The sequence below is a fragment of the Crotalus tigris genome, unplaced genomic scaffold (genome assembly GCF_016545835.1).
Source record: "Crotalus tigris isolate CLP2741 ecotype Arizona unplaced genomic scaffold, ASM1654583v1 scf7180000019070.2622420, whole genome shotgun sequence".
In the NCBI taxonomy this organism is placed as follows: domain Eukaryota; kingdom Metazoa; phylum Chordata; class Lepidosauria; order Squamata; family Viperidae; genus Crotalus; species Crotalus tigris.
In genome coordinates, this window is record NW_024097360.1 from 322398 (window position 1) to 336239 (window position 13842).

A 13842-nucleotide genomic window follows, 5' to 3' on the forward strand; every position below is an offset into this window, starting at 1 on the left:
CATGGCCAAGTCATCTGCAGGCATGTTTTGGGATATTGAGCTGCAAAGGCAATCCATGGTCTAACTTGCACAATTCTAAACTTGTTAACCAAGGAAGTTGTTCTTGAGACTTGGGTTAGGTGTCTACTCTGTTACTCATAGAACAGTTATGGCCTTCTTTTTGATGATGCGTGGGTAAACTTCCTAGCCTGTAACAAACTGGGCAGATCTTTGAAAGTTGGTGGAAGCCAATGCTTCACTTGGATTTTCCCCCTATTTCAACAGTAGGAGACATATAAGTATGACTTGCTATTATTGCTTTAAGTAATGTTGTGGGAAACCTCTCTAGCTTGTTTTTAACAAAATCTTGCATCTTCTATTTACTAAAAATGTTTCTCCCTGTGGTCTTTTCAGAAACTACACTTGCTGCACTAATATTGTGTGACACAGCAATATGTCTACCACTTCCCCCCCCCCCCATAAGCCACACAGAATAGAGTCCTTGTTTTCTTTGAGTGAAGCAAAACAGTTCATTTTAAAGGGTGATCAGGAAGTAGGTTTGAAATTTGGTTGTTAAAACCTCCCATTGCCTGGTGTGGATTTTGATGTAAGCTGGATGAGTAATGATTGTGGGGACAGAGGGCTGTAAATTTCCTTTTAAGAGATTGGAGATTTGAATTAGTTGCTAGGAAACAGGACAGCAAATCAGCAGGAAGGAAATAAAGGGAGCCATCCAGAATACCACACCTGCAATCATGGCTAAAATTAAGCTGGGAAAAAAATGGAATTTAGAAAGCTTAACCAACACTTCAGCCAAGAAGCAGTCTCTGTAATGATAAAATCTCACAAGGATGCTTAGTCTCTAAAGAGACCCTATTCATAGCTCTTATTCCTTAGAATGCACTTGTTTAAAGACCTCCATCCAATGCAGGTCTTTAAGTAGATTTATCTACTCTAATATTTGAACTGCATTGATCCATTGAAGGAAGCAGACATTATTTATTAAATGAGGTGGAGCATTAAAAGTTTGTGTTTTGTTACAAGGAAGGGTCCCCATCTCTCTTCGTGTCCCAGGAGGTTTTTTTTGGCTTTTCTAAAATATATTCCTCAGAGCTTGAAACGGTCCCTTTTTATCCCTGATGAATTTGCTGATGTATAAAGTGTATCAGCCTGTTGGATTTGGAATGGAGTGCTAAAGTACTTTGGCTGACCGCTGAAAAGGTTTAAGATAGAAGTTTTAAAATGTCTGATGCTTGCATGAACTTTTGGGTTGGAAAAACCTTGGAAGCAGACCAGCTGATCATTTCCGAAGATTCTCGAAAGTAGCTTGCAAGTGGTAAGATTCCTTCAGAATCGGTTTTTGAGGAAAACTATCATTTTGCTGAGTTATGCTAGGCTTTTATTTGTAGTCAGTCCTCCTAAAAGTCTTTTGTCTGGTCTATCAAAAGGGCCTCTGACCTAAGGAGGAAGGAAAAAGAAAAGCTATCAGATTATCTCTGAGCTGGTGAATGCTTTCCCATTCAGACTTTGCAAGACCAGTCACTCCACTTAAAGTAACTTTCTGAAAGTGAAATTTGCAGCACCGAGCATAGAATTAAGCAATGTTGAGCAAACCTACATGCACTAAAAGCACTGAGTACATCGTGGGAAAGACTGTGAAAATACTCGTTATTTTTAATGAGAGGCTACAGTGGAGCAGGTAATTGTTTGCATGGAGTTGGTTACTTTTCAAACACTTCATCCGTGTTGGATAGCAGCTGATTGGGCGAGGTTGGTAACCCACAATGTGCAATGCTTTATAATCTGATTGAATTTTTTTTTTTACACTCTTTGCCCATGTGTTTAACTTGGAATGTATGCATTTTTAAAACAAGAACTGATTTTGTTTATTTCCAGATCCTCATGCAGCAAAAACAAAGGCCCACTGTAGGTAAATAAGTATACAGTTTTAAAGAGAACCCAATTCTGTAGAAGATTGGACTATTTCTTGATTTGCCCCAGAGTACATTCTTCAAAAATCAATGTAGGTTATGCATTTATGTACCCTAGCAAATAAATGCTTTGGGTCACTTCTGATCAGGCTGAAAGTCCATCAGCTTTTGCTCTTGGATAAGAACGTGAGCAACCTCTGCTGTTAGAAAGAACACAGCAGTTTTTTTGTTTTGTTTTGTTTTGTTTCTTTTAAAAAAGTGCAATATTCCACCAGTGATATTATGCTCATCATGCTGAGGTTAGAAGACTTAGACTGAGTAGTTAAGTGCTTTATTGTAATATGAGATTGTATTGGAAATGAACTGGGTGGAATGAGAAAGTGCCAAAAGAAAGCTAAAATAAGATGTACTGGAGAAATTGAATCATGCCATGCAAGTGGTCCAACATGTTATGAAATGGATAAATTAGTCTAAGTCAATGCCCCAATCTTTTGCATGGTTTTCTTATGGAGAACACCACCACTACCTCTTCTCCCTCTCCTTTTCTCTCTGTTTGAGGCTTACTGGGTGCAACTCTTTAAGTTTTTGCTTGGCTGACTGCTAGGCATTCTGCCTATTAACCTTGTCACCCTGTCCTAACTAGGGCATTGAATAATCAAAGCTGTGCTTTAAGCAGGTAGTGAAGCTAAACGTTGAGAATAGCAGATAATCTCAGTGGTGAAGTTTAAACTAGCCACTGGCAGCCCAGCATGCTTGGGAGAAGGTAGATGCAAACAGATATAAAGTTATCAGTTTTCTTACCTTTTTTTTAAAAAAAAATCTCAGCCCCACCCCCTGGCCAGTAGATGAAGTCTTTTTCGGAGAATATCTGGTTAAAGAGAAGGTACCAAAATTATATGTTCTCCTCCTCTCCCTCAATTCCCCCCCCCTTTTAAAACATCATTTTAGTCCTTGGAATATTGTACCCTGACCACCCAGACAGCACTGGTGGCTAATATTAAGCAGTGACAATAGCGTGGCCATGCTGACTGCAGAGAGGATTATTGAATATAATGGGGCCAGTCCAAAAATAATGCTAATACAGGGCAAGCAACAGGAAGCAACAGTAGACTCAGCATAGTTTGGCTCCCAGACAAACTGTGGACTAGCTTTACACAATGGCAAGTTCAGCACATCCCTAATAATAGTGATTATTATTCCATCAGCCATGCCAGAGCCCTGATTGACTTGGTTCATTACAGGCGGAGCACGCACATTCAGAAGTCACTGTGTCTTCCATTTCAGAGAGAGGGAGGGAGGAAGAAAGAGGTGTCGTATTTGGGGGCACTTAGCAGTAGGACAAATCTTTGCTGCTTCTGCAAAGTGGGGGTGGGGGTGGGGGAAACGCAACGCTGACTCTGAATTAAAGGAACAACTCAGTATGATCCACATCCAATAAGATTTTTCCCACCAAAACTGCCATCAGTTTGCCCGGGCCTAGAGCTGTCTTGCTATGCAGGCTGTCACATTTCCAGGCTTTTGTTTTTCTATTATTTTGTTGATCTTGAACTAAAAATCACACCAATGTTCAGATGTGCGTTTCTTTCTGTTCTAAAGATCCTAGAAAGATGACTGATTTGCATTAAACTATATAACTGAAATTAAAATCATTTTTTTTAACAGCAAAGCCAATAGTTGTAAGGAAATCAAGTGAAATCTAGCAAATCTGCTTCGATTTGAGACCTGTTGGATGTGCTTGCTCAGTTACTCTGGGAACAAAAAGTTGAGCTAGAGAAGTTATCTGTTGGCCATGTGTGGTCCTTAGCCACAAAAAATGCCATTGTAGTTCCCTCCTTCCTTGCCAGATAGCTGATCAAGCTGATTAGCTGGTTGGCAATATATACTCATTTTCCACAGCTGGTGGAAACACTTTGAATATTTTGAAAGCTATCTGGATGAAAGGGAGTGTGTTGAGTGGCAGAAAAAGGAAGATGCCCATATTCTCAGATGTTTTGAAGAAATGGACCTGTGTAGTCTTCAGGGCCATAAAATTTCCCTTTTCTCTGAATGTTATTGGCCAAAAATCTCTCAAGCCATCTAATTCAGTTCTGCAACCAGATGGTTCTTTCCTTCACTCATAAACCACAAGGCCTTTTTACAACCTTGCAAGTACTAGAGGAGCATCTTCCACTTTTTTTTAAAATAACTCAAATAATTACCAAAGGAGCATTGATGGGAGGAGAAGAGGAGACTCCTCCAGTTATTTTGTCTTCCCTGAATGTGGAAAGGAGTCCTGTCAGTAGATACCCCAAAAACAAAATAAGCCATTTTACCTCTCTGAGCTTTTGCTTAGTTCTGAATAACCACATGGACTGACCTGGTTTCTTGCATCTGGCCAGATGTATGTGGAAAGTGTTGCCAATTAATCTGGATTTTGCACCTAATACGGGTGGTGGTGTTTTTTTTTTTACTCTATCCTATCAGCAGTGAATCTTTCAAGAGGCATGGAAGGAAATTAATTTGGAATGATGGCATCACTTCCACTTTGGGGCCTTCTTCCACCAGGAAGCCTTGGCACAGGAGAAAATGTCTTCTTTGTCCTTTAGGTGCTGTCAGGCCTGTTAGCATTTCTCCTTTCCCATTTTGCATCTAATAAGAGAGAGATGTTTGCTAGGTCTTGCTCTTTCTTTCAAGGCTGGGGGGAGTTGGGATTAGCATAGCTGACCAGGCACACTGTTTGGCCCACCCCAGTGGACTTCTGGCTAAAAAGGCATGAGAACTGCTAATTTCGAACAAGAAAAACAATCCCATCACACTTTTCTGTTCAAGGGAATTAAATGGGTTTTTAGTAACTTAGCTGGGTATTGTTAGATCCCAACCTTCTACGAATTTGTTGAGGGCAACAACACTAAGATAGAAGGTGTAAACTACGTATAAAAGGAAAGCATTCTTACCTATTGGCTAAGATTGAGAAAAGGTAAAACTTCTCAAGGATTATATTTAAGTATTTTTTTGAAAAAAAAAAAACAACAACCCCACATTGCAGAGTTAGGTCTTGACAACCCAAGTGGTATGATTTATTGCATAAAATGTTTTCATCCCATTTTTCCACTTAAAAGGCACTGCATGTTTGAGGAGGCATAAATCTTTGAGCTAGACTATCAAGATGGGTGTCACATTTTTGTTGCATCAACCAGCAGAGGCCAGACTTGAACCTGGGACCTTCAGATAAAATCTCTATTACAAAGTACAGTAAGGCATTCTGGTTCTTTTGGGGAAAAGCAAAACAAGGGTGAGGTGCGTGGGAATTAGAGCCACTGCTGGCAGGAGTCATACTTAGATCCTTGCTTTTCCCAGGCTTGTGGAATGTAACCGGGGCCACAGAGGCATATACCAAATTTAGACATTGGAGGGGGGGGGGATATAATTTCTCTAAGATGAGTTGGCTTAAGAGGCAGTTTGGTTTGACATTATAAAAGCTGTAGGAAGGAGAGCGCATTGGAGATGTTTCCTGCGAACATCCTAAACACTCTTGGTTTTGCTCAGGCATTCCTGTGCCTTTTAATTATTTCTGATTATATCATGTCATCATGATATTATATCATGACTACAACTCCCCCCCCCCAAGTGGGACAAAAAAATTTCTTTAGGGAAAGAGAGAGGCACCTGTTTCAGAAGGTTTTTCTGAATTGAAATCTTTTTTTTTAAAAAAAAAATCCCTCCTCTTTTATCCATTGATGTAAGCTTTTCTCACCCCAGGGAATCCGATTGTATTCTTGAGGTTATATACTTGGGTTAGGAGTGTGTAGTTAACTAAGGAAGGAAGAGGTAGGGGTCAGTTTTATGGCCGTGGGAACCTAACAAGTATGCATTTTCATTGGATGCCAGCACATAAAAGGCCTGCCCCAGTTTAAACAAATATCAAAACTGTTGTCACTCAAACTGTGATATGCTGCAGCAGCCTAGGAAGATCTGTAAACCAGAAGTAAGTAATGGGCAAGTTCTAGAAACTTTGGGTTACAAATTCTGAGTAGTAACCTTACACATTTACACTGATCCAGAGTCACAGCCCAGGGCAGCTGGAGGCTGTTGTCGGAAGCTAAACAGCGTCAGTACTGGTGAATATTGGATAGAAAACTGCTAGGAAATCTCCAGGCTGTAAACTAGACTAAGAATTTTTTTTGAAAAAGGAAGAAGGCAGTGGCAAATCATCTAATCTCTATGTTTGTGTTCATATTGTCACCTGGAGCCTCTTTGTAGCAACATTGTTTGCTCTCAGGAGCTGAGAGCAGGCTTTTTAAGGTAATGACCAGGATTGCAAGTTTCCTCTGTCAGTATGTCCCAACTAGAGATAGCCTTGGACAACAGTCTTGATTGCTGAAAGAATATCTGTGTGGAAGGGGCTGCATTGGAATGGCTGGCAAACTGTGTAGAGGGGACAAAATAGTGTTTACGCAGGAAGAGCAAAGTCTCTCAGCAGAGAACCAAGAAAGGACTGGCCTTTACAGATATTACCTGGCCTTTACAGATATTAAGTTTTACTTCTTATTATCAGGAGAAATGTGATCAATGATAAGCTTGTGTCTGGGATGTAGATGTGGGCATGGTTGATAATAAGCTCTCCCAATATATTCTAGACCAGAGGTCCCCAACCTTTTGGGCACCAGGGATCAGTTCCAGGTTTTTCCGGGGACCGGAGAGTGCGTAGTTTTGTGTGCTGCCTGCATCCCATGGATGGGGCTTTGCTTGTTCGTGCGGACTGGTTGCTGGCATGCCGCAGCCTGGTACCGGTCCACGGACTGGGGGTTGGGGACCCGTGTTCTAGACCTCAAGGAAAACAATGAATTTAGAGAAGGAAACTTTCCCTTGCCTTATCTCTGACATTTATAGCAGGGGTCCCCAACCCCCAGTCCGTGGACCAGTAACGGGCCGCAGCATGCCAGCAACCGGGCCGCACAAACAAGCAAAGCCCCATCCACGAGATGCAGGCAGCACACAAAACCACGCTCCCTCCAGTCCACGGAACTGGTCCCTAAAAGGTTGGGGACCTCTGATTTATAGGATGGTTACTGGTGGGGCAACTTAATCATCACATCATCCTCTCCTGGTAAGGCTGAAATAGTAGTGGCTAAACACAGTGTGACTCCCTGATGAGAACTGGCCTGTAGTATGAGCCAATTCCTTTCTTTCTGAAGGATCATATTACATGCCTTGGGGGCTTGCTTTGTGTTTTTGATTCTGAATAAGCCATAGAGGGTTTTTTCCGTCATTCCCAAGCCTAAACTTCAGGCATACATGGTTTTCTTTTCCTGTAATTGTATGGAGGCCTCTTTGTCTCTGGCTGGCCAAGGATAGAGTTGCACTTGGGAACTGGATGTGACTTTCTCTTGTAGCTGCCTGCCTACTTGTTGCCTAGTACCTTGACTTGATGGGATAAGGTTCAAGATGTGGAATTCCTTGTGTCTGACTGTTGTATTTATTCAAAGATGTGCAAAGGTCAGACATGGCATGGGAAAAATTAAGCCTCTGTGCTGTATGCCTGCATTCCTTGGCTATCTTAATTGTTGATCTATAGAGTGGGGATTGATGCACACCTATTAACTCTCTAATATCTTGGTGGCGCATGACTTTTAAAACAGAAACCTCCAGTTGGGTACTATGGGAGATTTCCTTGCCCCTGACAACTGAAGTGGATCAGGCCGAACAAACATGGGACATGGGAGTCAGGCTTCTGTGCTAATTGTAAAAAATTGTGCAAAAATGAGACCTTTCACTAGGCCAGGTGAATTCCCCCCTCCATGCTTTTCCCAACTATGTGCAATGAATGGCCATTCTAAAATTCTTGCATTTGGGCTGCAAGTTAAAAGATCTTTTGCCTGATAGAAATGCAAAGGGGGCACTATCATTCCAGATTAAACAAAAATCAAGGGATAAAACGATGCCAAAAAAGTGACTCTCTTGAACTGAGCATGCAAGCAAATTAAAATTTGCTACGGCGGCATTAAAATGTGGTGTGGTTAGTATAACAACAGTAGCCCGTGTAGCAATACACTCCTGGAGTGAAACACGCTGGCCAACAACGCTAAAAGGAGCAGGAACTGTTTGAGGAGGGTATCTTCTGAAATGATTGTGCAAGCCAGCAGTGAAAACATCCTCTTAACTAGAGGTAGCATGAGAGGCCATAATTGGCTCTTTGTTTTTTTTTTTGTTTTTTTTTTTTGTATGTGTGGTATGCTTCCAGCTTGCTCTAACATGTTGTGCCTCTCTGCACTGATAGAGCCTGAATGTTGCTGCAATTAATCCAAGGAAGAAGGGTGCCTTGACAGGTAAAACTGCTTGCCCATGAAGTTTAATGTATATTTACATTCTGACGCTGGCATCTTGGGTTTCCGATATCTATGGATTGGGGTGGTGGTGGTAGAAAAGGAATGATATGAATAAGGTACTTCAGTCTTTCTTTTTAAAAAAGATTGTTCGTGCTTAGTTGTGACTCAGGAAAAAGCCTGTAATAGAGTAATAATGAAATATGAGTGCTGTAAAAGAAAAAGAAATCGGCCAATCATTGCAAGATGGGGCACAAGTCTCTGCTTGCCCAACTTTGCATGCTTTTGGAAGCATTTTCCCACAGTTATCAGTGAACGAAATGGAATCCTTGTCTGCTTTCAATATGAAGCATATTTAGGCTGCAGTCCAAGGCTGTACCTTTAAAAAAAGAAAAGAAAAACTAAACGTTTTCTCTTGTTCAGAGACTGAATGCAAAGCAAAGTCGAGAGCAATTAGTTTGCCTTGTGTTTAGAAAAAGTCAGCTTTGTGTATATAACAGTGGTTGTTTTATCTCAAAGAAGCTGTTTGTTTCAGGTAGTTTTTAATTCCTTCCCACTGGTCTTTTAAGTAGATTGCTAGCAAATGTAGAGCAGTTAATAAACATAAGGCAAATTTAAGCCTTTGGAGTTACAATGTTCTTTTTGGTTGCCCAAAAATCTTTTGACTTCTCTCTCCCGTGTTTCTCAAAATTATGGTGACCTAATAATTGCACCTGGTCTCTTTAATATTTGGCAGACTCTTAATCTGTTGGCAGAGTTATGTGAGAAATAAAGCCCTTTTTTTTCTTTGTGTGTAAAGACCACGTTTGTATTATTTGTTGTAAATGCAAAAACTTTTAAGCACTAAAATGGTTCCCACATTTTTGATTGAAAAGTTTGTTGTGGCCAATAAGGGTAGAAAAATTTTAAATCCATCCAGAACTTTCAACATGAAGATAATACTCAAAGAAATGTTCTGGAGAATGTGAAAGTTTGCTCACTATTCCATGTTATTTGGATTGGTTTTCATTTAAATGTGTTAGCTATCTCTGAGGTTTGGATGTCATTTTTAATAAGATGTTTTAAAAAGTTTCTATGGCTTGGAATAATACCTTCCAACCAACTATGCCACTTGCAATAATTTGGGGTGTCCTGGCATTTTACAGTTTGGCAAGGGTAATAAGCAATGTTCAGCTTTCATAGGAAGTACTTGTTGTAACCTTCATTTCATAAGTTATACCGGTTATAATGTTTGTCTTAGGCCGGAGGTAGGCAACCTTGGCTCTTTTATGACTCATGGACTTCAACTCCCAGAATTCCTGAGCCAGCTATGCTCAGGAGTCCATGAGTCATAAAAGAGCCAAGGTTACCTACCCCTGTTTTAGGCAATGTAATCTTACTAGACATTTTACTGCCCAACTCCTGCAGTCCAACTTATCTAAGCATTCTGACTCAAACACCATTCATTCTTTGCGGAGTTCTGAGAGAGCCAGTTTGGTATAATGGTTAAAGTGCTGGCCTAGAAACCAGGAGTCTATGAGTTCTAGTCCCACCTTAGGCATGAAAGCCAGCTAGGTGACTTTGGGCAGTCACCCTCTCTCAGCCCAACCCATCTCACAGAATTGTTGAGGAGAAAGGAGCATTATTACATATGCTTGCTGCTTTGAGGTACCTATAAAGTAGTAAAGGCGGGATAAATTTAAAAATTGGGTGTAGAATGGACAAAAGAAGATGGCACCTACTGCCATCTAGTTGATTCGGGTTACAGGTCCTACTGTACCTTGCTGCTGGATCTCTTAACTACAACCAATAGGGAGGTCAAAGTTCAAAACCTGAGGCAGCACCAGGTTATATCCCTCTGCTCTCTTGAGTTTTTAAATTTCTGTTTTGATTCAAGGTTAAAGAGAAGGTGGCTTAGCTAGAGCAGCTGGCATCCTTCCAGCCTAAATCTGTTTGTCTTGTATACAGCAATGACTCCTGGCATTTAGATCTCACAGGGCAGCTTAATGGGTTTATAAGCATGCAGTTGCCACTAGTTCTCTCATTTTTAAAGTTTTCCTCCAAGTAGGTTTTGAACAAGGAGAGAATACCCTTCTATTCCTTTCCCTACCCCTTTCATGGCTGCTTTATACATTTCTCCCTCTCTTTCCCCCTCCCCCTCCCTTTCCGAATTCATCTGCTCTTTCCTTTCTTTCGTTACCTGATCCTTGTGGGAGCAGTGATGGCTTTGCCTAGACAAAGTGTTCAAAGAGGTGCTGAAAAACTGAATCTCTAGAGATTATGGCTCTGAACCTTGACAGTGCAATTCTAGCAGCCATGGCTGGCTTTCTGAATGGGAAACATTGATATTTGTAAAATGTTTGGGGTTTTTATTATTATTATTATTTTTTAAAAAAATCTCCCTCTCTCTCAGGGCTGCTTTCTTCTTGCGGCATGTTTTATATAGCATAACAACAAAACCCTGGCTGGGTAAGGGATGGTAACTTCCTGCCTAAGTACCGTATGTAAGATGCATTAGTGATGACAAAGATGAGACTTTTCACCTTAAATTGCTTGAACCAGGAAGGATAAGGCAGCTTAAGCAACTGCAAGAGGATCACCTTTGTTTCAGCTATAATCTATTGACTATTTATGTTTACTGGCAAGTCACAATTTAAAGAAAGCAGCTCAACAGTTTTTAGAAGGTGCTCTATAAAACCTAGGACAATAGTAGAATAAATGTGTCTTACAAAAATAACTGATCCTTATTACTATCTTGCAGAGATCCTACACCTTACTGGTTGAAGCCTGGGATTACAGCAATGACAGTGCTAGTAAGTATACATTTCCCCTTTTTATTTCCCTTTCTGGAATTATTTAAGAGTAAGCACTTAGGATGGCATTACAAAAAAATGCGACCCTTCACCATGCTGTGGCAAAGTTGGCCATGTATATCTTAATCAGAATAGTGTGCACCTGTGGAAAAGGAAAAGCTGATGGACATACACTAGGAATCTTCTGGATGCACTGAGAGTACAGCTCCTAGAATTCCTAATTAGCCTCTTATGGTCTCACAATGCATCTGATGATACCCTCTTAAAGAGAACATTGTAGACTATCTCTAATCTTGGACTGAATTTTGGGTGAGGTCAATATCAGGGAATACCCATGTGACTAGATTGACCAGATAAAGGATGACAAATCCTTAAGTTATTCTGAAATTTATATTTTTGATAAGACATACTGTTGCAGCAACAGAAAGATTTTTTTCCCCTTCCCATGGTGGTCCCAGGTTGAATGAGAAGAAACCTGCTACATTAGGGAAAGATAATTTATCTTCCAAGAGAAGCACATCCGGACTTCTGATCTATTGTTGCATGGCTCATAATGATCAGAAAATTGCCCAGATATTTCCTTTCGAACAAGCTGAAAAGATTTTGAAGCAAGTATAGGAAGTACTTATGGAAATCTACTGGGATTGGTTGACCCAGTTTGCCCCGTGTGGCTCTGAAGATCCTTCCTAGAACAACTGTGGATGGTAGCACTAGACCAGGGGTATCAAACTGCCGCCCCGCGGGCCGCATGCATCATAGCGAAACCATGCCCACCCCATTGCCAGCAATGGCAAAAAAAGTCACAATATGTCGCGACGCATCACGTGACTTTGCGAGTTTGATACCCCTGCACTAGACTATAATTTGAACATTTGCTAGCCAGCCTGCCTGAACAGGAGTCTGTACTGTAATTGAGAAGAGAGGGAAACCTGGAAACTTAATATAATAACATTTTGGAGAAAAGGTAGGAGAGAGAGAAAATGAAATAAGAAAAAGGAAGCAGGGATAAAGGACAGGATAGATAAAGTATCCAACAAGTAAAATAAGCCAACAGAACAACTAACAAGTAGGTATTGTAGCAGAGCCCCTGAATACAGAGACCCTATCATTGAAAAATCAGCAATTATTTCCTCAAAATGACATTCTTTCTTGATACAGTCAGGATCTCGTCAAGGAATGAGGAAAACTAGATGTCTTCTATCAACCTTGTCTTTGAATGTAGTTTATAACTTGGTGTAGGATATAAATGCTTTTTCTGCCATGACAGAAAAAGTCCTTTTTCTGCCATGGCAGAAACTTACAGATGTTCCATTTGAGAATATCTGTCTTCCCTAGGGATGAAGCTGCTAGTAGAGGTAGGGACCTAAGTAGCAGATATAGAAGCCATGAGATAATGAGATAGGAATGGCAGGTTTTCTCCAGCAAAATAATTAGGGATCTGGTCAAGCTTTTGATCTCAGGTGAGAAATCTGAAAAAGGATGGAGCTGAGGGAAGGAATGCATCTGAAACTCCCCTGAGTTAGGCATAAAAGGCTGTCTGCCATGAAGAATTAAACATAACTAACAATCAAGATAAAACATGTTGTGAAAGCCTACTCAGTTGTCTGCCCCTTCTCCTTGGGAGCAGACATTGGACAAAAACCCAGGCATATTCTTTGACCAGTGGGGCCAAAAAAATCACCCTGCACTCTCTTAAGCTTGACATAAGCAATGGAGCATTGGTTCAATCATTCTGCCTCATGGGATTATGAATGTTTTTCATCAGCCACTATTCCATTTCTCATTGGAATTCAAACCATACAGAAAAGAAATTGGCAAAATCTCTGGAATACCCCAGCATATAAGAACATTTGAATTCATGAGTGCATTGAAACCATATATGTCCCACTAGTTTTCTTTTAGAGCATGGGGATGAGGAATGGTGGCCCCTTTATGACTTGTGGACATCAACTCCCAGAATTCTTGAGCCAGCATCCACAAGTCATAAAAGGGCCCATCATTCCCACCCTTGTTTTAGAGAAATGTACCTGCACAATCCTCCTTAATTTTCCCTGGCGAACTCATAAGTGCTGGTTTTCCTATAAGTGTCTATTGTTGTTATAGTACTTTCTCTATGCACATTGCTTCCATACATTTTTTTATGTCATGTGCTAGTACTTTATGAGTATGTTTTCATTTGGCCTACAGCATGATTCTATGTCAGGAAACTCAGATGAAGCCCTATGTATGGATTAGAGGAAAATTGGTAGCATACAGTATATGTCACCTAAATAGATGACAGATATATTGCAGAGATAAATGAGTAACATCTGCAGTCATTCTGGCTTTTCAGAGATGGCTCAAGTCCAATTCAAGGAAGAGATGAAGTTTTGGAGATCCTTCCTTCATATTTGAAGCAACAAGGGGTTCTAAAGCTTGCTAACGTTGCATCATGATTTGGAGATAGAAGCAAATGATTTCCTAGGTCTTGCTAACTTAGGCAGATGTCCGTCGCCACCAACACTGTCTTCCATTTTTAAATCACGTGTATGCCTGCTGTCACTGTTAGCACTCAGTTGGATTCTAGTTCTTTTTGTATCCCCTTTTTAGAGGGAGGAGGAGAGCAGTTTAACAATGAGTTCATTGTGCAGGGCCATACGTCTCATTTCTATCTATCTTAATCATCTTCTTCCCAAAATTGTTGTGAAAGTTTTCCTCCAGAGAAACTTGCTTGCTAACATTTACTCATGGTATATCTTAACAACAATGGTGAAGGTTTCATCATTGGTTGGATGTTCTCTTCTGCGTTGCAAGGAAAGGATGAAGAACACTTCCATTACAGAAGCAAGTGTATTTTGT

General features: G+C 40.6%; 1 protein-coding gene across 1 annotated transcript in view; it reads left to right on the top strand.

Moving 5' to 3' along the window:
• JAG1 (jagged canonical Notch ligand 1) overlaps positions 1-13842 on the top strand; it is a 56685-nt gene that overhangs the window by 4068 nt on the left and 38775 nt on the right. The window contains exon 3 of the mRNA XM_039359398.1: positions 10953-11004. Coding sequence (XP_039215332.1) covers positions 10953-11004 — 52 coding nt within the window. The remainder of the gene's footprint in view (positions 1-10952; positions 11005-13842) is intronic.